Source organism: Python bivittatus, unplaced genomic scaffold, assembly GCF_059951505.1.
Source record: "Python bivittatus isolate LINGU-HERP-01145 unplaced genomic scaffold, Pbiv_v1 ctg000020_np1212, whole genome shotgun sequence".
In the NCBI taxonomy this organism is placed as follows: domain Eukaryota; kingdom Metazoa; phylum Chordata; class Lepidosauria; order Squamata; family Pythonidae; genus Python; species Python bivittatus.
The window spans coordinates 86,885,296-86,910,657 of NW_028277030.1; the positions used below are offsets into that span (position 1 = coordinate 86,885,296).

The following is a 25,362-nucleotide window of genomic DNA, read 5'->3' on the forward strand; positions in this document are numbered from 1 at the left end:
GAAAGAGCTAGCAAACCAACCAACCACTCTCCACATCTCCATTGGTTTCAAGGCTGTTCAGGCTTCCTCATCGCTGCTGTTTACACAATAAGTTATGGGGCATCATAATGATGGGATCTTCCACTTCATGAGGTGGCCCCTTTTTTGTGGTTCCTGACCCACTCACTCTCCCCTGAAGATGATCTGCAATGGACTTTGATGTGTAAGGGCCTCAGCACAGAGCACGGCTTCACATGTTACATTGCAAGTGGAATGGAGAATTTCCAGACATCCATCACACGAAGAGGACTGATAGACCAATACATGCATGGCCCAGGCCTGCGGCGGGCGAAACACAGCTGTGTTTGTGTACAACTGAATCAACCTGATTCCAACAGCAAGCACAATGCAGTGTCTTGAACTGCAGTGGATCTCTTTAAATAGTGGCCATATTAAAAGCAGATGGAAAAAGTCAGAACAGCGCATTTCCTCATGCTCTACACATCTAAGTAGCTTGAAAACCAAGTACTCCTTTTCTTTTTTGCTGAAGACATTTAAAAAACCTACAACACTACAATGGAACTTGACCACTGATCAATAACAGACTACTTCACTACATTACGATGCATTATTTACACTAAGATGGATTGGTATGCATACATTAATACATTACATGTGTAATATGAAATATTAATGTCTCCTCTTAAACTCTGTTATAGTTCAATGACTACAAACCTACACAAAATTAGGCACACTTGAAATCTATGGTCTCAAGTATACCTATTTGATGGATCATGGCCTTTCTATTTTTATTTTTCATTTTACAGTGGGCGTTGGCATACTCTTTATTCTGTTTAACCTGGCCAGCTCAATTTTCATGCAGATCAGAATAAGCCATGCAACCCCACTGTTTTTTTTACCCTAAAAAGAATGTTTTTTCACTCCCAACATCAGACTAAATGAAAGACTGTCAGACAAAATTACATCAACAAAACTTCAGGGTTTTCTGTTTTAATCTTTGAATAGAAAAACCACTGAGCAACTGCATAGTCCTCTGACATGTTATGTCATAATTATTGTCTATATTAGTTGCAAAAATATGGGAAACAAGTTTGTCGATGGAATGAGCTAGAGAAAGAATGACAAATGATCATTCTTTATACCAGGGTTTCTCAACCTTATCAGCTTTAAGATGTGTGGACTTCAGCTCCCAGAATTCCCCAGCTGGCTGTTATGGATTAAAGATGTCAATGCATCTTTCCCCCTGTTAGTGAAAAAGACAATCTAGAGTTGTGGTTGTAGGGTTTAAGGCTTTTCTAAAAGCACTAAAAGGGTGGCTTTGATCTTCAAGCCCCTTCTTATTTACCACTAAAGCCTGTGTAATGTTTGTATAATCCCAAAAAGTACACAGAATCTCTTCTTGCTATGTTTGATGATGATCTACAGGGGAACTTAGCAGAAGAACAAAGATAACTCTCTTCTTTGAGATTATCAAGGAACTAATCCTCATACCACTCTGTTGCTGTCTTATTGTTTCTCCAAAGCCATATTGACATGTCTTTTGGTCTGAACCTTCTGCAGAAAGAGTTTTTGGTGATACAGCTCACAATGCTAAAGTTACATTGAATTCCATGTACCTCTCCAAAGGTTTATGTTATGAAGTTATGGAAGAGGTACCTGTCTCTTAACATGAATGTAAGAATACTAAACATGCATTTAAAAATGTAAGAAAGGAGACAGATCATGGGGGAGCTTTGTAACATGACAAAATAGGATCGCCATCTGACCATATACATGCATGGTGTTTTGGTTGGTGGGTGGATGTCATCCCTGAACCAAGAACAAGAGTTACCAAACTGGTTGTAGCAGCATTTTCTATTTCTGCATGGTTTTGGACCCCACACTTGCAAAATATAGCCTCAGGACATTCAACTGAGAGCCTCAGAATCCTGTTTTATCTGTTGTGGCAAAGGCTTACGCATGTGATTCCTCCATAGCCATCCCACTGCTTAGTTTCTACTAAGTCGGGTGAAAAAGATCAGCAGAAAGCAAGAAAAAAGAGGGAACAGCTGCAGAATAACATGGTTTTATGGTAGTAGCAGCTGTGGGAGATGGTATTTGCATATGTTTCCCTAGTCAGAGCCAGAGAAACAAAGTGCAGATTCACAAAAGTAAACATAAAATAATTGATACTGAGTCCAAGGCTGTCCAGTCTACTATAATGATTCTTTCCTATACACACAGTTGGATAAATCTGAAGGTGGCAATCTTACTGAATTTATTTATTCAGTTTCTGATGGCAGTCTAAGGAGGAGACTTATAAGATATCCTTATAAGAGATCTAGAGTCATAATTAACATTTTGCATGAATGTTTGCTCTTCCTGGGATTATGCTTTGGAGGTTTTCCAAACTCTTCCCAATGTATATTCAAAAAGTTAGGAAAAGTAATCCCAGAAGCAAATGAATAATCAAGGCAACAAAAAGATGTTCTTGTTGCACAACCTCTTTTCAACCCAAACATACAACCTATTCAAAAGGTCTCTGGATGGTCTGTCTCCTGCCAAACAGATTGGCACCAAACTCACTCAAGAGATATTAGCTTTTTTCATAGACATACCTGAGATTGTTACTAAAGTTTACTGAAACACAGAGAAAATATATTCAGCACAGCTTAATCTCCATTAAAGAAGTAGCCAAAAGGCACCAAACTTCATTTATTTTGCCAGATAATTCAATCCATCTTTGTAAGCTATTTTCCTTAGTCTACTTCACTAATGACAATTTTTTGTAAAAGTAAAACAGACATATTTTCACTTGGATCCATCTAAATCTCTTACCCTATTACAAGTTGTTTTGATTTTGTTTTGTTTTAGTTTATTTTAATTTATTCAATTTAATACGGCTGCCCATTCCAGAAGACTCTGGATGGCTTACAAAATCCATAAAAAGAGTAAAACAATTAAATCAATTAACTCCCCTCCCCTCCCAAAAAAGCAGGCAGCCTGAACTAAAACAACTAGACCAAAAAATATTACCCCCCCGCCTTTTTTTTTTTTTTTTGCATTACTGTACATTGACTCTCTGATGCCCTAAAATAATGAGGGATAAAAAAAGACAAGGAGAAAAAAATCAGATGGACTCTGAAGAACAGCTGTTCAATCTGATTTGTTCCTATACTCCTTTAATAGTTTTTTTTTTTCATTTTTGCAGTTTTGCAGCACCTCCTGAATGTGTATATCCAAAACGTTCATGTATATCAGCCATCTAGCACAGTAATCACTGATCTATTATTAGCGTTTTTTAAAAAATCCATATTACTTTGTGCATATACCACATGATATTGATTGCTTTCAAAGGAAAAAAACTAAAGTTTTATTAGCTACATAAATCAGTTCCTGTTTCCTACTCTGCTGATAGGTATCTGAATATAGATGGGAGAGGTAGATTTAATAAAATCATCAACAATCATAATTAAGATCTGTATAGTGTTTCAAGCATTCAAAGTGCTTCACATGCATTATCTGGTTTAAGTCTTACAAATACCTGTAAGTAAGCCACAGGCTGCTTTGTTCTAACACCTCTTTTTTAAGGATTTCTTCTTATGTTAAGTGTTTTAGATCCACCTAAGAGTGGATCTCCTCTATAAAATATAAAATGTGAATATGACAAACTGATATTTGAAAGCAGCATGTCATCAGAGAGTTGCTACGCCATTGTGTGAACATGCATAGCATCTGTGAATTTGCTAGTAAAATGGCCCTTGGTTTTGATAAAACAATGTCCGAGAATTTATGTCACTGGATTCTCTCTTTGAATCATCAATGGAGGAAACACAGAAAGGGATGATTCATTTGTTTCTGAACAAGAATGGAGAATTCCAGTATCTAACGCACACATTTTCATTTGGTTTTTCATTATCTCCAAGAAAAGCATAGTGCAAGTGCATACAATATGAAGTTATACAAAAAAATATGTACCCCCCCCCCAAAAAAAAACATAAAAATTTTGCAGCAAGAGTATAAAAACGATGTATAAGAATTCAGATTGCTGGGCATTAATTGAAGAAAAGTTCATAATGCTTCAAAACAATTTTGCTTTACTCCAGATAAGAAATGTTAATTACTTATTAATGCCTAGCTTAACAAGCCATACCATGCTAAACTGCAACTACTAAACCCACCAGTGATTTTGAAGCATTTTATTACATCTGACAGCCATCCATAAGATTGCAGCCATCTAGTGTGTGGGTCTGTGTGTGTGCACAAGCCAGGAATTGCTTACCCATGGAACCCATGCTTCATTCAACAAGCTAAAAATGTCTGGGTTCACACAACATGCTTAGCTAAGCCAAACAGTTCACATTATGGCTTAGTGCAATGAATTATCCCAGGTATGTCTTAGCCTACATGTTGGCTTGGGCATGAGCTTTGAATCAGAAGTGGACCATCCTTGCATCTATTTGCACCATTCACCTTCCCAACTTCCTATGACCCTACCCATATAGCTTTGGGGTTCACAGAAGCAGAATGGGTTCACTGCCTATAGAAAAGTACTTTCAATATCACTGTTCTTCCTACCAAGCCTCACTTCACGCAAGGCATGTTCACAGTGAGCAGGGTCCACAACATGCAAAGTTGTTGAGGTAGGCTTGAAGCTAACTCTACTAAATATTAATACATTTAAAATCCTGGACAAATATAGGACACATTTTAAGCAAGAAAAAAACCAGAGCAGTGCCATTTGCTACTTTAAATGTATCATAATTCTATAAATATTTAATAATTAAACCACTCAAAAAACCATTTCTGCCCTTCACAAGGAAATATCTTCAGCCCGTGCAAGATGGATTCATTAGAATGTTTCTTTCCTCCAATAGAAAGCATTTTCTCTAAAAGAGTTTTCCAGTTAAAAGAAAGAAACATTCATTCCAATTTCATTTGCTCTTCCCTGTATAAAAAGAGTCTCAGTCTATGTGCTTCTTGTCTTACTGGAAACAGAAGCTGGAAGAAATAGTAATGATATTGCATTATGCTATTTTTCCTGTCCTCTGGTTGTCCTAATATCCTCGCTCTTTTTACACAATCCTTTTTCAAGAACTCATCACCGCTATAGCACTTCCCCTGGATACCAACAGAAGGGATGTTTGAATTCCAGCTGGTGTGTTTTATGCTATGGAAGAATTGGGATCAATTCACATAAAAAAGCATTTGTGTCATTATAGCAGCTGTATTGCACCTAGACTTCAGAATCTAGTGTGGATGTAAACATGGCAATCACAAAGTCATAGGTAGATCATATAGCAGCCTCCACCTCAAAATGAAGACACATTCTATGTAGTAGAATCGCAAGATCATTGACTGAATTAAGAGTAATGACTAGGAGCCAAATATGTACAACTTTGGTGATTTGCCTAATTTCTTTGATTCTGAAAAGCTGATCTAGATTTGCTGAAACACTTCCAACTTTATCAAAAGTTGTCAAAGCATCAGTATCTGCAAAATTTGAGCTAGGAGCTTGTTCTCTAATATAGCAACTGATGCACAGAATATATACTTGGAGATGAAGGATTTTGCAACTACTGGTATTTGTAGGTTCCTCATTCCCACACATTATTGAAATAGATGCTAGGAGGATTCTATGAAGTTTTAAACTCTGACCTGGCCCAAGGTCTATCTTAAAAATATTATATGGTTACATCTGCACCATCACTGAAATTTCAAACAAGACAGAACATATGATTTGGGCTTTTAAAAGTTATTGGGTCTAAATCAGTTAAGTAGAAGCCTCTTATGCTGTATTTGGGCTGCAACATTCAGGTGCAGATAAGAAAATGATTCTCCACAGAGAATATTCCCTTATATATGTGAAACAGCATCTCAGGGAAAACATTCTATCTAAACTAACTTTTTAATTGACATGCTAGCTTTCTGTGTATAAGGAATATATTAAGTGGGGAAGCATTCAAGCGTTCTTCCCACCACCCCCACCCCCACCCGCAGTCTGAAATGGTAAAAATTCAGCAACAAGAAGGCTTTTGCATACCTGATTTACTGTTTGACAAAAGTAGGGTGTGCACATGTATCTTCATAATGAGAAACATATCTAAATAGCATCATTAGAAGGATAATTATTAGTAAGCTAATGGTATCCATAAAGTTATTAATTTTCAAAATGGGAAACCAAACCAGTTAATTCAAATCCTGACTTTTCTTTGCTTTAACTGATGATTAAACTAGATTTTCCTGGTTTGGATATAACAAGGAACTCTAGTTTAATATAAACCAGGAACTGAGCACTGCTCAGCCAGTGCTAATTCCTCACTTCTGTTAGGAAAAGGTGTTCAAACCAGCTCAGAGGGAGAAGAGGATTTAATATTCTCTTCTCTTGCTGCAGGCTTGCTAAAATCCATTACAGAAAATCACTTGACTAGCATCAGAAAAAGCTAAAAGATTTTACTGCAGTTCAACAAATATTTAAATATATGCTTAACTTGTAACTTAATACTGCTGAATACAGAGGTAAAGCACATTTACTTCAATTTTCTATTTGATTAACTGCTGTTCATTTAGAATATTAAGTGTATTCTCAATAACTGCTCCTGTTGTACATCTTGGGAGAGATCACTAAAATTAGCAAGTTCAGAATTAAATAACTGATTACACCACTATTTCTTGGTTTAGTGGTGAAAAAGATAAGATACTTATTAGGGATGTATTAGCAATTTCCAACTTTTTTCTGGGAAGAAAAAAGATTAGCTACCCTTGATCACATCTTAACTTTGCAAGTGTGTGATTCACTTCCACGGAGATTAGCTGAAGTATATATAAGTACAAGGTGAAGTTCCTTTTGCCAGATGAATTCAAATGGAATAATGACAAAAAGGCAAAGAAGGAAAGCATGAGTATAGAATTCATCAAAACATTAATGATGTGTTATCATTGAACAGATAAGGATTCTGAGCTTCCTTTGCTTCATATCCCCAAATATGAGTGGATCTTTGGTTTCTTCTACACATCTGTTCTGGCTGAAAATTATGTGATTAAAATGTGGTATACAAAGTCAGCACAAATTACAGGAACACAGTAGGACTTTTGTGTTGTGTTGAAGGCAGAGTTACCAGAACAGATATTTAAAGAGAAAGCTGCAATGCTCTGGATCAAACATTTGGGGATTTGCAGTATATGTTGTTTTAGAAGTGTAATCCTTACTCACAGCAGAAGGAATGAGAATTACACTACTGAACCCAATCCTTTCTATTTCTATTCTGTCATGCCCAAGTCTATGGAATCAAAGTAATCTAGATATCGCTTAGTCCAAACATTTGCACAGGGACAGCATCCTCTATCATACCTAAACTCCTTCAAGCAATTAGGCCATAAAGGATATAGCTGTAATCCTCTATGTCAATATATCATAACCACAGACCAGGATCAAGCAAAATGTGCCCAGAACGAATGTGATCCAGAGAAGGTTAAAGATGATTAACTCCAGCTGTAATCAACAGCACTTAAGTACTGTCAGTTTCTCTGGCATGTGTCACATCAGTCACTGTATAAAAAAATGAAGTGTGAAAAGAAAATGAAACGTTAAATAAAGTTCACTTATGTGATTGCCTTTAGAGGGGCAGATCATAAGCTTTCACACAAGGATATAGCCAAAATGCACAGGCAGTTCGGTGGTATAAGCACTCTTGAAACAATATAAAATTGTAAAAGACATGTAGAACTAAGAAGGAAATCACTGAGTTATCTAAACAGGGGCATCCACTGGGGTGGGGGCTAAAATAAAGTCAAAAGGGCATCTGCAATGGCAGATTCGAAGCCCACCCCTTTTTTATGTGTGTTGCATACATAATGCGTGTAAAAAAGAAGTGGGTCACAGAGGCCATCTTGGCTTTTTTGACCTCCCCCTAGACACCCTTAAATCTAATAATCAATTTTTATTATTTTGATTTCAACTATGAATATGTTTTTTAAAACGGATCATTTAGAAAGATTATAAAATCTAGCTGAGATATAAGTAGCAGGAGCTCAGTTGCTTGGCAGCTTTGGTGGTCTTACAGTCTGAGGTACCTCCAGACCTGTGTGTAGAGTCACCTGCAAGGGAAAAGATGAAGCAAGAATTTAGAACTAAAAATATGTCCACAAAGGAGGGAACCATTAGCGTTGGCAGGTTTTGCAGGAACCCATTGAAATGGAATGTTTTTCTAGGACTTCAGAGCATAAAAAAATAGAAGTAACTTTCCCAGCATCCACTAAATCATGATACAGGTAGTTCTCAGGTTAGGACAGCAATTGGGACCAGAATTTCCATCTGTAAGCAATGCGGTCGTAAAGCATGATGTCACATGCCCACGTTGCTTAGCGACGGCAATCCTGGTAGTCCCTAGATTGCCATGATAGGTTGCCATCATAACCCTAGGACTGCACAGGTCATTAAGCAGGAAGAGGTGAGAGTCCCAGGCAAGCAGGCCGATGGGTGAGAGCTGTGGGTGAGAGCTACTGGTGGGCGAGGGATGCCATGGGCAGGCATTATGGAGCACAGGCGGGTGTGTGGGTGCCCCGGGGGGTGGGTGCTGTGGACAGGTGCTACAGAGTGTGGGTGGGTGCACAGTTGCTAGGGGCAGGCACTATGGAGTGTGGGTAGATGAAAAAGCGGTGGGAGCGGGAGCAACTTCCGACTTCCTGCCGGCTTCCCCATTGACTTTGCTTGTGGGAAGCTGGCAGGGAATGTTAGAAATCTGTTGCATGTCCATGGCTCACTGCAGTGTCATAATCATGAGCCGGGCACTGAGCGCCCAGATCGCAATCATGTGACTGCAGGGACACTGTGATAGCCAGAACTCAAAGGATTGGCCATACATCCTCCCTTGTTCAGTGCTGCCATAACTTTCAACAGTCATGGGTCAAGGAGAGTGCACGAGGGTGTGAGGAGGTGCGCAAGAGGCACAGCGCAGGTCAAGGAAGGTGTGTGAAAGTGCAAGGGTTTCACGAGAGGCGTGGTATGGGTTGGGTGCGCAAGGGTATGAGACAGGCATAGGTTGGGGAGGGTGCATGAGGGTGTAAGGGAGGTGCAGAGAAGGTCAGGGAAGGTGCGCGGGGGTGTGTGAGTGGCTGGTGTGGTGCAAATGCAGAGGGGATGGGAGAAGGTGCATGGGTGGGGAGACTTACCCCAGCGACTTGTGACTTTCCCTGCCAGCTTTCCCACTGACTTTCTGGGGAGACCAGCAGGGAAGGTTGCAAATGGTGATCACATGATCATGGGGCACTGCAACCAGTCATAAGTGTGAGCAATCATGTGACCGCAGGTGTGCTGGGACAGCTGGAACTCCAAGGACCAGTCATAACCACCACTTATTCAGCACCGTTGTAACTTTGAACAGTCGCTGAACGTATGGTCATAGGTTGAGGACTACCTGTACATATCTGTTGTTCTCTGTTTGTTCAACTATTACTTTGACCTGATCTAATCCACGGAAGAAAATTTTACCTGAACATTTCGGTTGAGGCTTAACGCAGGCATGAAAACACCCTCCACATTCTCAAATGCTGGAGGGCCCTGCTGCTGCCCATTTATGTAAAACGTTAAGGAGTGCTTGTTGAGGTCCAGAAGAACACCTACAGTTGCACCCTTCGAAACACCCCCTTCTGTCCTAAGAAACAAAGAGGCAATAATGACTGCATTAACAACATCAAACTCTGTCACATTGTAACTTTCTTAATGCAGGAATCTCTTAGGAAACCACAAGAAGCTAAATAACTAATCACTAGGGCTCCGTAGGGCTTCAGATTAGATTCCAGAAAGGTAATTTAGAGTGTATATAGAAGCGAATATGAATTCTATATTCTATGAATGTAGAACCAATTTGCACCTCTTTAAAGCAGTTATGTCTTTTCTCAGGATATGTGGCCGCTGCGCAGTGCAGACACAAGATCCCCAGAAAAATGCAGCTGCTTTAAAAAGTTGCCAATAAATACTATGTTTGCACCCTGAGTGCTCCATAGCACTTGTTCTGAATTATTTCTGAAGTGCTGAAATAGTTACACCTTGCCCATGCTTGCCCAGAGATCTGTTTCAGAGTGGCTTTCCTGTATTTCCAATATTATTTAATAAATAAATAAATAAATAAATAAATAAATAAATAAATAAATAAATATTATGCATCAGCAGCCTAGTTCTATTTTGCTTCAAGGGGAGCCCAACAAACTAGGTTTGGCTTGTCTCAAAACATTTCCCAGGGCCCAACAAATCTGAACATAGTGTAACAGATCCAACCATCCCCCCTCATCCACATACTGAGAGCCTAAGCTTTGCCTGCATAGCTGGCTCTAGGGAAAAAAATTAATCAGGCCAAAGGAATGGAAACAGCCAATGACTTCTGAAAGAGACAGTGGTGACTATAGAGCTATACAGAAGCATCGGGACTTTTCCCTGTTACCTAGTGACAGTGCACTCCACCCCTCTTTGCGCTGGCAGAAAATTACGTTGAAAGATTACTTCTAGCATAAATTACCACAGTTTAGGGAACAGTTCAGTTGTACGAGCTTAGTGAAAATGTCCAGTTGAAAACTAACAGAAAAATAATAGAAAATTAGCTAACAGCAATCTTTTACTGATTGTTGGAAAAAGTTGGCCAGAGGTTTGCAATCCAGATAGGGTAGCTGTAGCCAGAATGGAATGCAAATTTATAAGGGTTTTTTTTGTTTTTTTTTTAAGTATGCTACATTCTCTCTATTTCTTATTATCCAATTATGCCAATGTAATATACATATTCTCTAAAACAGTTGACAGACGAATCATAGGGAACCGACAAGGTTGAAGCCATAAAGGATCTGCAATATTGAGGAGAAATACCAACTTATATTACATGGTTGCTGTAAGGTTTCCAGTTGAGTAAGGAAGGTGAAACACTTCCATTAGGTATTTTTTAATCAACAGGCATTCTTATTTCTTTCCTTTTGATAAATGGTCATTAAGCCCTCCCTGATATAATGATGAACAATTTACTGTTACTTCACTGACCGATACTTTAAAACAAATCTGAATAAACTTGAGAAAAGTCCATAGTTCAGTGCAGGTTCATGGCCACATCTGAATTCAAGTCTACACATAGAAGCCATAGAAGTGACTTTGGGCCAGTTGTCATATCTCATCCTAAAATTTCCTGACTAGCCTATTGTGGGGAAAAAAGTTGGAGGAGGTTGTGCTATGTATTCTGCCTTAAATTCTTGGAAGAAAAACAGAAGCTAACTAGGAAATGAATGAATGAATGAATGAATGAATGAATGAATGAATGAATGAATGAATGATATGACATAAAGAATCTAAAAATAGGAGACAGATTCAGAAGCAGTCCAGCCAACATAATTTTGGATATTATATTTTCTTGAAAGAACAGTGAGGAAAGAGAGGCTGCGTAGAGCTAACACTTTGATTGATTTGGGAAATTCCACTTAAATGCCTTTTTGCTGTTTTGTCTCTTCAATCTTTTGCTTTATAAGTGACAGGAGCAGGCCCAGGTTAAAACCAAGTATCTGCCCATATCTGCACATCAGATATGGCCCATAAGCATAATGCTGACAAATGTCAACACAGTTGTTGTTGTTCAGTCGTTAAGTCATGTCCGACTCTTCATGACCCCATGAACCATATCGTGCCAGGCCTTCCTGTCCTTCACTGCCTCCCTGAGTTGGCTCAGTTTCCTGCTCAATGCTTCAGCGATGCTATCTAACCATCTCATCCTCTGCCGTCCCCTTCTCCTTTGGCCTTCCATCTTTATGCAATGGTAATTCTGATTTATAAGCTACGCTGGCAGGGATTAGAATTATGATAAACATTTCTGAAATGATGGGGTGGAAGAACCTTCACCGGACAGCTCTTGGAGAACAAGAAGGAAGCCTGGCTTAAGCCTGAGAGCACCTTCTTGAGTGCTTACCGATTAGTGTGGGAGTTGCAATGCATGAACCAGCTGCGATTGTTGTCAACATACATGGCCCAGGCTTTGTCATCCTTCCCCAGCATCATGTCCTTGACCACATTGATTCTAGCAACCCCAAAGGCTGGGTCTGGATGGTTGTCGTAACGGTCCACGTGCAGCTCCCAATAGTGGACTCCCTTCGAGAAAGCTGCAGTGCCCAGAACCACACGGTCGTCATAGCTGCTGCAGGTAGCAGTCTGGTTGTCGTTTGAGAGGACTATGTCTCTATGGGCTGAACAGGGGTCAAATGTAAACCAGGCCACTATTAAAAAAAAAAAAAAAAGTATACAGATTAGAACAGTGCAACAACTAACTGGGTTGTGATGGGCAGCAGCACTGTATTGATAAATGAAGATCGATTATGATTCAGCAACCCTGAATTTCAGGATGTATGAAAAGGACATTGCCAAGGTACTAAGGAACTAAATCCCATTTAAGCTCTATTGGGTTCAGTAGCACATTAGAATATAGCCCTTTGAAATCTAGAACCCATGTAGACAGCTTACCTCAATCGCCTCTTTAAAGTGTTGAGATTATTACCACATAGCCACTACCAAAACATGAAAAAAAATATGTGATAACGTGCACGGTGAAGTAGTTGTCTGTATGGATTCAAAAATTTAGGGGCTATGAATATGTGATATCATTTTCAGATGATCATCTGCTGCATGGTCTCACTGAACCCATGATCTCAAAATTCTACTTGCTCTCTCCATAATATCTAAGAATTAGAAAGTGACACGTGACACCATTCTTCTTCAGGTTTCCCTGTTAGTAACATGACTTCAAATAGTCCAAATTTCCCCAATGAGGTCCTCTACAAATCTGGTGGACTTCAAATCCCCAGATCATCCTGGCCACTCTGACTGTTGGCTATGCTGGCTGGAGTTTCTAAGAATCATAGTCTAAGAGACCTGCAGAATTGCATGTTTAGAAAAGATCCACTATATTTTATGAGGAAGCCTGATATCTGGGACCTTTTTTTAGCAATATCTACAGACCTAATGAAATAATGAATTATGGACATAGCAGTTAACATTTTAGTGTGATGCTGATCAAACCAAGGTGTGTCATATAAATAATATATAAAAATATTTATGCTTGGAGACCAGAATTCATCTTACACAATGCCAACTTACTCATACTGAGAATATAGATACAAATTACTCCTTATATCAAACTGGCACATTTTAACATTGGTATTATATATTCTTCTTTATGTGTGGGTAGGTTTGTTACAAAAGTCTACTATTCTCTTTAGACTTTTAAAGAAAAGATCATGGAGAACAAATGTCTTTTCTCCTGAACTAATTTGACAATGTTAATGTAAAAGAGAGAAGAAGATTAACATCTGTTTTATGATTCATAAAGTTAATATCATTAATCAATATTAATTTTAAGTTTAATTATACAGAACTGAGGCTTAAATTGAGATTCATATTTTATAAGATGTTATAGAAATAATTTCCTAGCAGTGAGGGGAAAAGGTAATTAAATTCTGAAATTCCTCACTGGAATAAAATGGAGGTAGGGAACTGCAAATTCATTGAAGTTCTTGATCAGCATCATTCATTCTTATCAGCAACATTGATTGATTGACCTTAAGATCTCAGGAAGTAATTCTATCTGCAAACATTCACATCTCAGCTTATTTCAGAAAACAAAAGGATCTTCATTGGCAGATTGTGCTAAAAATAATTCCTCTCAGATTTGCAGTTCTTATAGAATATCTACCTATCTACCTGTCTGTCTATCTCAGAATCCATCAGAAAACCCAGCAAATTCTGAAATATTTTCAAGCCTTGAGAGAGGTTCTGCCATGTAAAATGCCAAAACCACTTGTGTATTATGATATACATTATCCCAAAACCCAAACTGAATCAAGCTGGTTCAGACAGAACTGAATTCTATGTGAAACTGAGATTTTCTCCCAAATTATAAGAATATAAACTGCTTTTGATCCTGAACATTCCAGAAACCAACAAAATCTAGAAAATCCAGCATATTCTCATTGTAAAGGATTTTCAAGAAGGAAACAAATATATGTTAAAGAGAGTTGGTATTAAAAGATTCAGATACTTACTTTGCAGTCTTACTTTCAGAAGTCTGATCTGGAAACTCAAAGCTACTTTTGTAGGAGATACAATTTCCCAGACTAATTCTTAAAGTTCAACTGATTCCAAATATAAAGGAACTTCAGGAAGGAAAGATATGTATTTTTTAAAAAAGACTCACCATCAGAAGTTTGTAAAACAACTGTCTTGCTATAAGGGCCCACCCCAGATGAATTAAAGGCTTTAACTCTTGCATTGTAGGTACTATTGAAATGAAGACCATCAATTGTACACAGGGTTTCCTTGCCCACATACACTTCCTAAACAACAAAAAAGGCACAGATGTCCATCAAAAGGTTCTTCAATCGCTTTTGGACAATTATCACCATCAGATACAGCAATATGAAGACCAGGTAAGAAGAAATGATACTAAAAAATTATGCATGATTAGAAAAGCCTTTGAAGGGAATGATTTCATTTTTTAAAAAACAACTCTTTCCCAAGAAGAGAGATTCATTGTTGTCTGTCTGGAGCCAGTAAGGGCTGTCAAAGTACATACATGTAGGGGGAAAATGAAAAGGCTCCAGACTGGAGCAGCATGCAGAAAAACCACAACCATTGCATTGGCCAAAACCTTCAGAGAGACCCTTTAATTTAGGACCTTTCATTCACCCCATCCAACCTTCTGCCCTTGACTGGAATTCTTTTGTAACAGGAAGAAACCCTGGGTTCCCATTTTCAATACTAAACTTGCCCATCATAGAGCCGGCACGCTAGCATTTGCCCAAGAAAGCCAAACATAAACACAAAAGGAACAAAAATCTCACTCGAAACTGGCCACCATCTCCATCATCAAGCTCCAAGATGTATCCCTCCACTGGGTTGTGGCTAAAAGGCGGCATCCGCCAGGCAAGGGTCACACTGTTGTTTCGAGTACAGCACTTCTCCAGCTGCAGGAGTGGGACTGGAGGCACTGAAAGAGGAACTAAGCACAGATTAGTGCAACTCTGCCCTTACCCTTCGGGCTGGGCATATAGCGAGCAACACAACGTTCATGTGGCAAGGAAATCATAACGGACCCTCTTAGAGCACTCAGCTTTCAGCTTGACTTCTGAAATGCCAGTCCTGACATCTGCAGTCTCATCATGGCTGTTTCATATTCCCTTTATCCTTATATGGGGAAGAGCTGAGCAATCAAACATGGAGAAAGTCACCACGATGGCACCTTACAAATCCTGTCTGGGCATATAATGATTCAGCTATCAGTGTTTCTCAACCTTGACAACTTTAAGATGTGTGAACTTCAACTCCCAGAATTCCCCAGACAGCCAATCTTAAAGTTGTCGAGGTTCAATCAATCAGTTTATTACAGTCATAGACCAGTAGTTGTCGAGGTTGAGAAACACTGAGCTAGATAACAGTTCCGGTGTACTTTCAATGCTGTTCTTTTAGTAATCTACATGCCAGTGGATTTAGATCTGTGAATGGGAACTGTGTTTCTTAAGGAGCTGCTCTGCACTGCAGCACGATGCAATTTGTCTTGTCAGACAAATGCAGAGGCAATGTGATTGGCCTCATCAAGGCCCTTCACACCATTTCAAGGCTTTGTGCAGCAGTTGTAGTAGTCAGAAAGAAGCTTCCTGTACTCTCCTCCGTGTTTTCTGTGGGTGAGTGCCTTTGTTTGGTCATTTGCAAAATACACGAGCAATTGCTGTGAGTGGAAAGTTCCTTCTTTCAAAAATGCCATTTCTTTGTTGCATTTTAAGGCCTCTTGGAAATTGCAAAGGTGAAATGAACTACTAAAAATGTGACATGTAGAGATGTCCTATTTCATCCAATGGACCCATCGGGTCAGCTAATCTCTCTGCCATCTCATATTAAAATTCTTTGCCCTATGACCTGCAATTTTAACAAGTTTCCTTTTCCCCTGTATCACATCCCCTGCAATGGCTATTAAGTGTGAAAAAAGTAAAAGAAACAGAAACAGAGCAGTAAGTAACACATTTAACATTGCCTCTAATAAGTCATTTTCTACATGGCAAGCACATTAATTTCTGAGGCTTCTAACTGTTGTAAAATAAATTGCCATTCCATATCTGTGTGATCTATGTCACATGGCAATGTTCGAATAGGTATGGATGATGGTCCTTAGATCGTAAGAGTTGTTCCTGAGCACACATGCTAATGGTTTTTCCTAAATTTTGTCCTAACATTCAATTTTGTTAAGCTGAAACTACTGTATATTATTAGTGTGCAATACTTCTTACTTTTCCTATTCCCCTAGACTTCTCAATGCCAAAACAATTTTAGTCTGTCACTCCATCACATACATCTTCCTTCGTCAATGTTATTGGAGCCTTCTACAAAGCTCTGCACAGCTCTGCAACTAACCTGATGTATGTTTGATTTTTTTTTAATTGCACAGTTGTCCATAGCTGCACAGAGCAGAAAGCATCTATTGAAAACATCAAGCGTATTTTTTTCAGGTTACTGACATTTTAAGAGCCAGGCCAAGGAAGGAAGGGTAGGAGTTGAGCAAAGTTGCTGGTTTCCTGCTGTTTGCCCAGCCATAACCAGACTTACAAAAGTAATAAAGGGGAGAAAAGCTGCCAGTCCAGTTCTGGTGATTAAAATTATTCCCACTTTGATCTAAAAAGAGCTTATCAACTGTCCACCCAGAAAACTCCTGTGCAATGAAAGTACAGAAGACAGAAAAACATCACAGTTCAGAAAATGCATACACACATACCTACAAAATAAGGAGATGGAAGTGGTGAAAACTTGGGCTTGGAAGGGAAGGGCCATAATAGGAAGAAAGGCTAGAGCCCCACTCTTACGCTGCCTTCCAATATGAGCACAGAGCACAGCCAGAATGGCACAGGGAGCAGTAAAAACAAAACCATGGCCAACGTGACTTGCAGCAAGGATGAACAATAACGATAACTCTTACAGATAAGAGAAACTGGACCAATTTGTCAGATATCCAATTGGTTGAAGAAAATGCCTGTCTTGAAGAGAGAAATCCAGTTCTGGAATTCCTCACTGCCCCCTCCCTTGCAGCTGGCTCCTTCCACGATCAAAAAGCTGAAAAGGAGACGTGACTGCATAGATAAAGGCTTTGGGCTCACTGGAGCTTGAATGCCTCTGTCCCTCCATGATAGCCCCAATTTCAGAGGAAATTTAAATCAGCCATTGCCCCTGTATGTAAGAGATTCGCTCTCTCTCAAGCTCTCTCCTCAAGATATACAATAGGTTAGATAGAAGTGAGGCTTTTCTATCACATATTTCCTAATTCTACTTTTTCTTAGAAAATGAATGTTGGTTAGCATCCTTTATTGGCTGGGCTAAGCCCACACTTTGCATCCACAACATTTATATTGGGAGCATTTTATTTTGCTTTCAATGAGACATATTGCAACTTAATCATTCAGTATTCTTTCAGCACTCCAACGAGGGCTTCTGATGAATTTCATAACCCTGGGTTTGGTCTCAAAGGATTAGGAGGTGGTTTGAAAAGGAAGAGAACACCAAGACAAAAAAAAGTCTCTTGAGTTTCTCCACAGGTCTGCTACTGATAGAGCATAGATACCACAAATCTCAAACAATGGAACAGTCTGCAGTTGAAGAGAAGATTGCTCCATAAATGTAATTCAGTCAGATGATCCCAGTGGCAAGCAATAAAAGTAAAAAGTAGGGCTGCTTTAATGAACAGCAAAGAGTTGCTGACCCAAAGCATTTACAAAGCATTTTTGAAATGTAAAAGTCCTAGTATTTACATCAACGCATGTCAACTGTCCATACTGTCAAATACTAATTACTGCATGTCAGGAATGTTAGGCATTTAGATTTTCCCCATACTTTATAATCAGAGGCTGGAGCTCTATTTCTCCCAATGTGTAGTCCAGAATTAGAAACAAAGAAGATTGGGCTACGTCTGGAGCTAAGAATCTGACAATGAAGGTCCTTGCATAACTCTAGTAAACACATTCAGACAAAGCAGTATAAAGGTATCAATGTGTTATGATGTCTACATAGAACCCTTTGTTTCAGAGCCACTATCATTACCAGCTCTTGGGAAGCAATGGTGGAACTCTGCTAATTAGCTTTTATGGTGCTTCCACTTAAAAGCATTTAATTGGCCTCTATGGAAACAAGATGTTGAATGAATTGAGTCTTATGGAAGGTTTATCTGGAAGCAATGATAACACACAAATGTATACAGATTTCATAAGCAGAAGTAAACGGACTGGCAATTGAATGCTACTTCAACATTAATGACAGGATTGCATCCTCTGGTCTCTATTACACTTTAGGAACAGTCTAGGTAACAAGTTCATATGCTGGCTGGATTCACAACTGCACTAAGCGATGATATGGTTTGTTTGACATGATGTATAAGTCCAGCCATTCTGCTCTGTAAAGGACAGATTCTGGCTTAGCTTCACATGTGCACAAGGACACTACGACTTGTTCAGCCAACCGTGATTCAAATAAATGAGGGATCAACATGATATATGAACCCAGAGAGTCTGTCCTCTGATGAGGGTAACAGCCAGGAGGAAAGAGCAGAGATGGTAGCTCTCTCTGCTGTTGCTCAGGGTTTGTAACCTTAAGTAGGGGGCTGTCTCCATCTGGCTTTTGATCTGATCTAGGAGGGCTCTTATATCACAAGTAGCAGTTTTGGAGTCAACTTCCATCAACCCCAGACAGCTTGGCCATTGGCAAGAGATTTGGGAATTTGTTATCCAAAACACCTGGAATCATTAGATTGTCTATCCCTATCATGCTGCCTAAGAACATGAGTAAACATGATGTTCTCTATTTGTAGTTGATTAGTATTTACTGCTATATTGCATATGTTGTGCTTTACTACAGAGGAAAGCTTTGGAAATTCTAACTTAGCTTTTTTTTTTTTACTTTAAAGAAACACATATAGTTCCTATTTGAAGCTTTCTGCTTTCAAATAGAAAGCTATCCAACTTTAAATAAGATATCCAACATTAACTAAGATTGTTATTTGAACTTCTTAGAGTCATGGACAGAGAAATGGAAATTGTTCAACATCTAAAAAGTGGCTTTCATCTGGAGAATTGAGTCCTAGCTCTTGGTTTAGATGTGTCACCCTCTCCCAGGTATTCTTTGGAATCCCATACAAAAGGAAAGGAAAATCAGCCTACAAAAGCTCACCCCTACATTTCATCTGAATGAAGTCCAGCTGATGGATTGACTGCAGTAGTGGTTCACTGTCCAATGTCAGATCAAATTCAGCGGATACTTTTGGTTCCAGGGCTCCTTTGACCCACTGCTCCTGAGATACTTGAACACGTTTGATTAAAGCATCTGAAATCTGAAAAAGAAAACTTTTAACAGACTAGACAAAGCTATAGAAGAATCAGTTCATGCAACTGGAAGGCAAGGATTTGTGATCCCAGTCACTCAAGGGAATGGGCCTCCTGGGGCAGATGAATCAATTTTGGGAGATACTAGGTCCCAAGCCTTCCAAATCAAGTAGCAAATATCTTCAGCTAACTTCTGAAGGTGGAATGCATGGTGGACACCAAAATAATGTCAGTAGACTAATCTATTTCAAATGAGTCTTACAAGAGTCTACCTGTCTCCATCTTTGTCGCTGAATTGGATGGAATAACCCATACAAAAATATATAAGGCTGGTATGTCAGCATTTATCACTTCCAAATTAGAATCCTTCATAAAAAGGTTGCTCATTTATCACTAAGACAAAAGGTAACTTACCTGTAAAAAACCAGAAGGGTCATTTTCTTTGATTACTTCTAGACAATATTCCATAAGCCCTGTTGACTGTCGCAGTTTCAGAGTACAGTGGTTTATCTGGTCCCATACAACCTAGGGAGGAAAAATGCCTGTTGATCTCTCCAGCTCTCACTGAATCGAGGAAATATTTTGGAAGCACCAGCAGAAGGGAGAAGAATTTGATGGAATAATATTTGCTTGGAGAAGCATATTGATATTATCTCTTTTTCAGTGGCTCCAAGTATAGGCTCTACATAGGCTCTGATATTAGGGTGGCCAAATGGCATTCAAGTAGCCCCGGGTTAAGGATACTTGGTTTAAGGACAACCCATAGTTAAGAACGGAGCCTGCTGTAGCAAAATTCGAGTTTAATACACAATGATTCAAGTTAAATACACAATGGTTTGAGTTTGTTACATAATACTACTAATACAGTATTATATAATAACACTGTTCTGGCTTACATACAAATTTAACTTAAGGACAGACCTTGGGAATGGAACTCATTCTTCAACTGGAGACTACCTGTATAGGACATGTTTCAATTTGCAGGGGAAGATTTTAAAAAAGGTTTAAGATCCATTTCTGTTCGTGACTGAATTATTTGAATCTCAGGGGTGTGTGACTTGTGGCTTTTCATACATAGGTTGGCTACTGAAAATTAGGACCCTGGACTGTACAGGATTCTTTGTATGCTCTTGTGCCCTTTTTCTCATAAAATTAATGATGCTGAATAATTAACATATAGCTTTAGCACTATACATTCAAAATATTGGTTTTCTTTCTGTTTTTAAATAGAGCTTACAAATCAGGGATGAGAAATTCATGCCCCTTCAATGCTGCTGAACTATAAGCCCAGCATCCCTCACCACTGATCGTGCTGACTGGGCCATAGGAATAGTAGTTCGGCAACATTTGGAGGACACCAGTCCCCACTCCTATGGGTCCACATTTAATGACAACAGACCTCCATATGTACTAGGAAAAAGCACTGAGTTAGGACTGTATCAAATATGTCTCTTTGAGCAATTAACCAGCCAATATTGGAAACATGGAACTTGATTATTTATAGATCTTTTCATTTTTACCACTAAACAAAAAGATAGAAAAGATGATAAAGTGATGAGGCAGAACAGTATTAATAATCTGAGGATATTCATCATATAATCTTGTAAATGTATGGCATATCGTTTGAACCAATGAGATTTACCCAGTTTTTAGCAAGATGAGAAACAAATCAGGATTCCCACTTGTATTAAACAATGTAATTGCAGACAAAATAGACCAACTGGGCTATTAATATCACCTGTCAAAGCCTGGCAACCACTTAGGGACTTAAATGACACTTGAATGAGACACAGTCCATAGTTTACAGCTGACCCACGAGGAGAATGGATTATGCAGGTAAACAAGCAGTGTTATGCAACTAGAAGGTGAGCAGGTTCTATAGGAAGAGGGAACTAGAGGTGTTGGGGTCACAAAAGCTGGAGATGTTTCTGAAGCATTTTATATATTTTGACATTGTGTATGCTCATGGTACCACCCCCTGCAATAAAGCATAGTAAGCATGAAATAAAAACTTTAGGATTTTGCCAATTATTTTCAGAGGGGCATAAGACATTTCTTTGCAAGTTGAAAAAAAGAAGAATCTTTGTTCTGGAACAAACACGGTCAGCTCTCCTTGCTGGGTTGCTCAAAGCTCTTAGCCTTATTTACAATGAGGTTCCTTTTCCCCATTCTTCTTTGCACACGCACACACACACAAGCCAACTCAAGGTCTTCTTTCTCCAGTAGAGCCTTACTCAAGACTGTGGAGAACCCAGAGATCCCAAGTTACTCTTTCTCCTGGAAACCTAATGTTGAGAGCAATGGCATTTGTAGAGAAAGCTCAGCAAGGGAGGGAGGTATGTTTAATGCTTTAGTGCCAATGATGCTTTCCTGCAAATGTCTACAGGCCATTTTGAACTATTTTCTTTCCAACCCAATTCCAAAATAATATGTCAACCTGGCTAAGTGGGAGAGCTGGTGATCAATCAGAAGAAATCTGCAAGAAGAAAAGGGCAATGAGATAGACTCTATGCATGCCCAGCATGCTGCCTGGGGGATTCTGGGAGTTGAAGTCCACGCATCTTAAAGTTGCATAGGTTGAGAAACACTGAGATAGAGGATTAATTCACAAGTGCCATTCCTTCTCAACCACCAGAACCTTCCTTACCAAAGGTGTAAACTTCTTAGTCACTAAATCTATATCCTACCTTTCCTCCAGGAGCTTGGCATCCCTCTTCCAATGTTTTCCCATCACAGCAATTTGGTAAATTAAGCTGGCCATGTGAGAAGGTGATTTGATTAAATTAATCCATAACTAAAGGAACTTGTACTTGAATCTCACAGTCCTAACTAATCACATTGTACTAGCTCCATGTATCCATCTATCTAGCCTTATATATTACACTTGCCACTGACCACTGAGGTTTCTTGTGGTTTACCAAAAAAAAAAAAAAAAAATCACAATTGAAAATCAGCAAAATGCCATTTTAAAAAGTGTATTTTAAGGCCTTTTAAAAAAATGATCAGGCTTCCTTACCCAGCAGGTATGAATAACGTTTTCACTCACCTTTAGCTTGTGCTCACGCTCTTTGGTAACTTTTGTGAGCAGTTTGGCCTTCTGGCGAGTCAAGGCATCAACTAAAGCATCACATTGAGCAACTAGACAAGCTTCATAGTCCAAGCCATTTTCCTAGAAAAAGAAGTAGGAGCATATTTACCTTTATAGTCATATCTTGAGAACACCAAAACTAGTGTGTGTTGCCAACAGTTATTTTTATGCTCTTTTCTAAATACTTTGGAATCATAGTCTGTCTTTTTTCGCCCCCAATAACTAGTTTCCTATTGCTATAGAATGTCTGCAGGTACACTACTAAGATGATGATTCTGCCAGAAGATAGAAATATCCTTTCCTAACCTGGTACCATTCAGTTTTTAACATTTTCCATGCTAGGGGCAATGTTTGTATAAACTCTTGGGTGTTATCTATCAGAATTGTTTCTTGTGCAAATCCTGCTGATATGTTGAAACTGAAAAGCCCAGCCATTGGAATACATCCATGATTATGTACAGATCCTGTTCATTTCAGTGGAATTCACACAGGATAGTGTGGATTTTTGGTACACTGATTCCACACTAGTAAGGCAGCACAGGATTTGAGCTGAAAACATCATAAAGCTGCAGGTTTCACAATCATGCACATCTAGATGTAAACACATGTGCACGTATTCTCACACCATACAGTCATTCATACAAATTCATTCTTCTCTCTCTGATATACTGTATAAGCCGACATAGTTACTCCTGATGCCCATGTCTTGCATATCTGAACCTGCTTCCTGAAAGTAAGGAGGAAGCAAGATTGCCGAAGAAGAGAAAAATAATGAATATTCTCCCTCCCAGCAACTAGCCTGAAGATCACTGTGGGAAACCATGTGTTCTGATTTAGCCTTCTAAAGAAGCACCATTGCAATGAAACAAAAAATTGCAAAGTAGACTTGCCATTGTTCAGTTTAGTGATGGCCATTCAAGACAATGGGCAAAAAAGCTCAAATTCTATACACATTACCTGTATCTGCTGTAAAATATTTTTCAGCTGAACCAAAAATTCTTTCGCTTCCTTTGCTTTATCTGAAATGCCATTCAAAGCCTGGGACAGTTGTGCCTGGAAGAAATAAAAGATGAAATTATCCATTACAATTAATGCCTGCCTGCCTTTCTATCTCAAGCCCTTGTAATTGTACTTAAAAAGATTGGAATTGATCAAGATTGGGTATTCGACTAGGATCACAGAGACCCTCAAGTCCACCTTCAGTCATGGAAACTCAATGGATAACTTTGGGCTACTTTTTCTCTCCATCCTATACCTCTCACCAGCTTGTTGTGGGATAAAATGGGAGAAAGCAAAACTATTATGCCCCCTTGAGCTCCTGGAGGAAAGGTAGAGAATCTAGTAAATTAATAAAAAGCATCATCACCTTTATTTACTTACATACTTATCTGCAAAACTTATGGGCCACTCCAATCTGCTGACTCTGAGGGGCAAACAACTCCCCAATACGTAACAGGAATTTAAAGTATACATACAATTCATTTTAAAAAAAAAGCAGCAACCAGAAAACATTTCTCCCAGTGAAACCAGTGAGTCAATACCTGTATTCCGTGATCCTGAATCTTGGAGCATTATGTCAAGGTATTTGAAGCTCCTCACTTCTTCAGTGCCCTGCCCTTCTATTCCCCATTGTAGCTGTCCTACATTTTTAGCAAATACCATCACTTTAGTCTCCTGAAAAATTATTACAAGCTGATCTTACCTGCAACACTACACTAAACGTTTGAGTGCAGGTCGAGGCCAGTTGGAGTCCTTGAAATAATAGTTGCATCATCAACATATAGCAGAAGGGGGGACATTCATACCTGCTATTTTAGGGGGATAAGAATTTAAATCTGAATGGGATATATACAACTGCATTTGAAAGTGAATTATGTAAGTTACATCTTACTCTAGTTCTAGAATTGTTATATAATTGTGTTTTTTTTCTTTTTTATTATTGTGAGCCGCCCAGAGTCACCCGTTGGGGGAGATGGGCGGCATACAAGTTTGATAATAAATAAATAAAATAAATAATTTCTGAATAAAGAATAGCAACCAACAATTGCTGATCAGTTCTAGAATCCCTAGGTTTTTCCCATAAAAGGGGTCTCAACATTAAATCAAATGCTGATTTAAGTCAGTAAAGGCCACATAAAGGAAGACTACATCTTCAGGGTATTTTTCATAAAACTAGAATATGATCTAATGTGGAATGAACAGATCTGAAGACTGTCTGTTCATGGCCTAGGATAGTTTCATTCACTAACCACTCTTATAATTTCCATTCTAAATACCAAACATAACTCTTACTGAAAATGATAAGGGAGTTAATAGGTCAATAGCTGACAGGATCACCCCTTTCCCCTTTTTGGAAAATTGTGACAACTAATTCTACTCCGCAATACTAGGGTATATATTGCCAGATTGGTCTATCTATGAAAAAAGTGAGGCTAAGCCAGGAACCCACCAATCAACATTAGATTTCAACATTTCAGCTAAGATATAATCATACCCAGCAGTCTTACCTAACTTTAGAGTGTTAATCTTCCTTACTTCAAACCCTGAGACTAGCAGACAATCAGGGAGGGTTTTGTTATTTTGCTGTAAACCCATAGCTTCCTCTGCTGAGACCCACAGACAGTGCTAAAGGAAGCTTCCCAAACAACTATTGGGGACCAGCCTGCTAAATGAAATTAGTTATTGTTAGCCCACCCAGATCCAATTTGCCAAATGAAAGAGGGAATTTTATCTCCGGCTGCAAGGAACAGAGGCTGCCACAGTCTCACTGAAGCCTCTCTCTTCTCAGTGATCTGTATTGTTTTTTTCAGTTCTAATAACATTGGACATTCTTACCTCTCTCCACCCGCAGAATTTTTGGAGGCTCTGACTGAGGGATATGCAACATCTGAGTAACTGGCATTTATCCTAGCATTTAGCATGGC

General features: G+C 39.0%; 1 protein-coding gene across 1 annotated transcript in view; it reads right to left on the reverse strand.

The window, feature by feature from the left end:
• Positions 1-8,010: 8,010 nt before the first annotated feature.
• Positions 8,011-25,362, reverse strand: part of TRIM67 (tripartite motif containing 67) — a 29,994-nt gene continuing 12,642 nt past the window's right edge. The window contains exons 2-10 of the mRNA XM_088151150.1: positions 23,396-23,491; positions 22,397-22,519; positions 19,765-19,875; positions 19,199-19,358; positions 14,839-14,996; positions 14,193-14,331; positions 11,916-12,219; positions 9,470-9,632; positions 8,011-8,076 (exon numbers count right to left, since the gene is read on the reverse strand). Coding sequence (XP_088007276.1) covers positions 8,011-8,076; positions 9,470-9,632; positions 11,916-12,219; positions 14,193-14,331; positions 14,839-14,996; positions 19,199-19,358; positions 19,765-19,875; positions 22,397-22,519; positions 23,396-23,491 — 1,320 coding nt within the window. The remainder of the gene's footprint in view (positions 8,077-9,469; positions 9,633-11,915; positions 12,220-14,192; positions 14,332-14,838; positions 14,997-19,198; positions 19,359-19,764; positions 19,876-22,396; positions 22,520-23,395; positions 23,492-25,362) is intronic.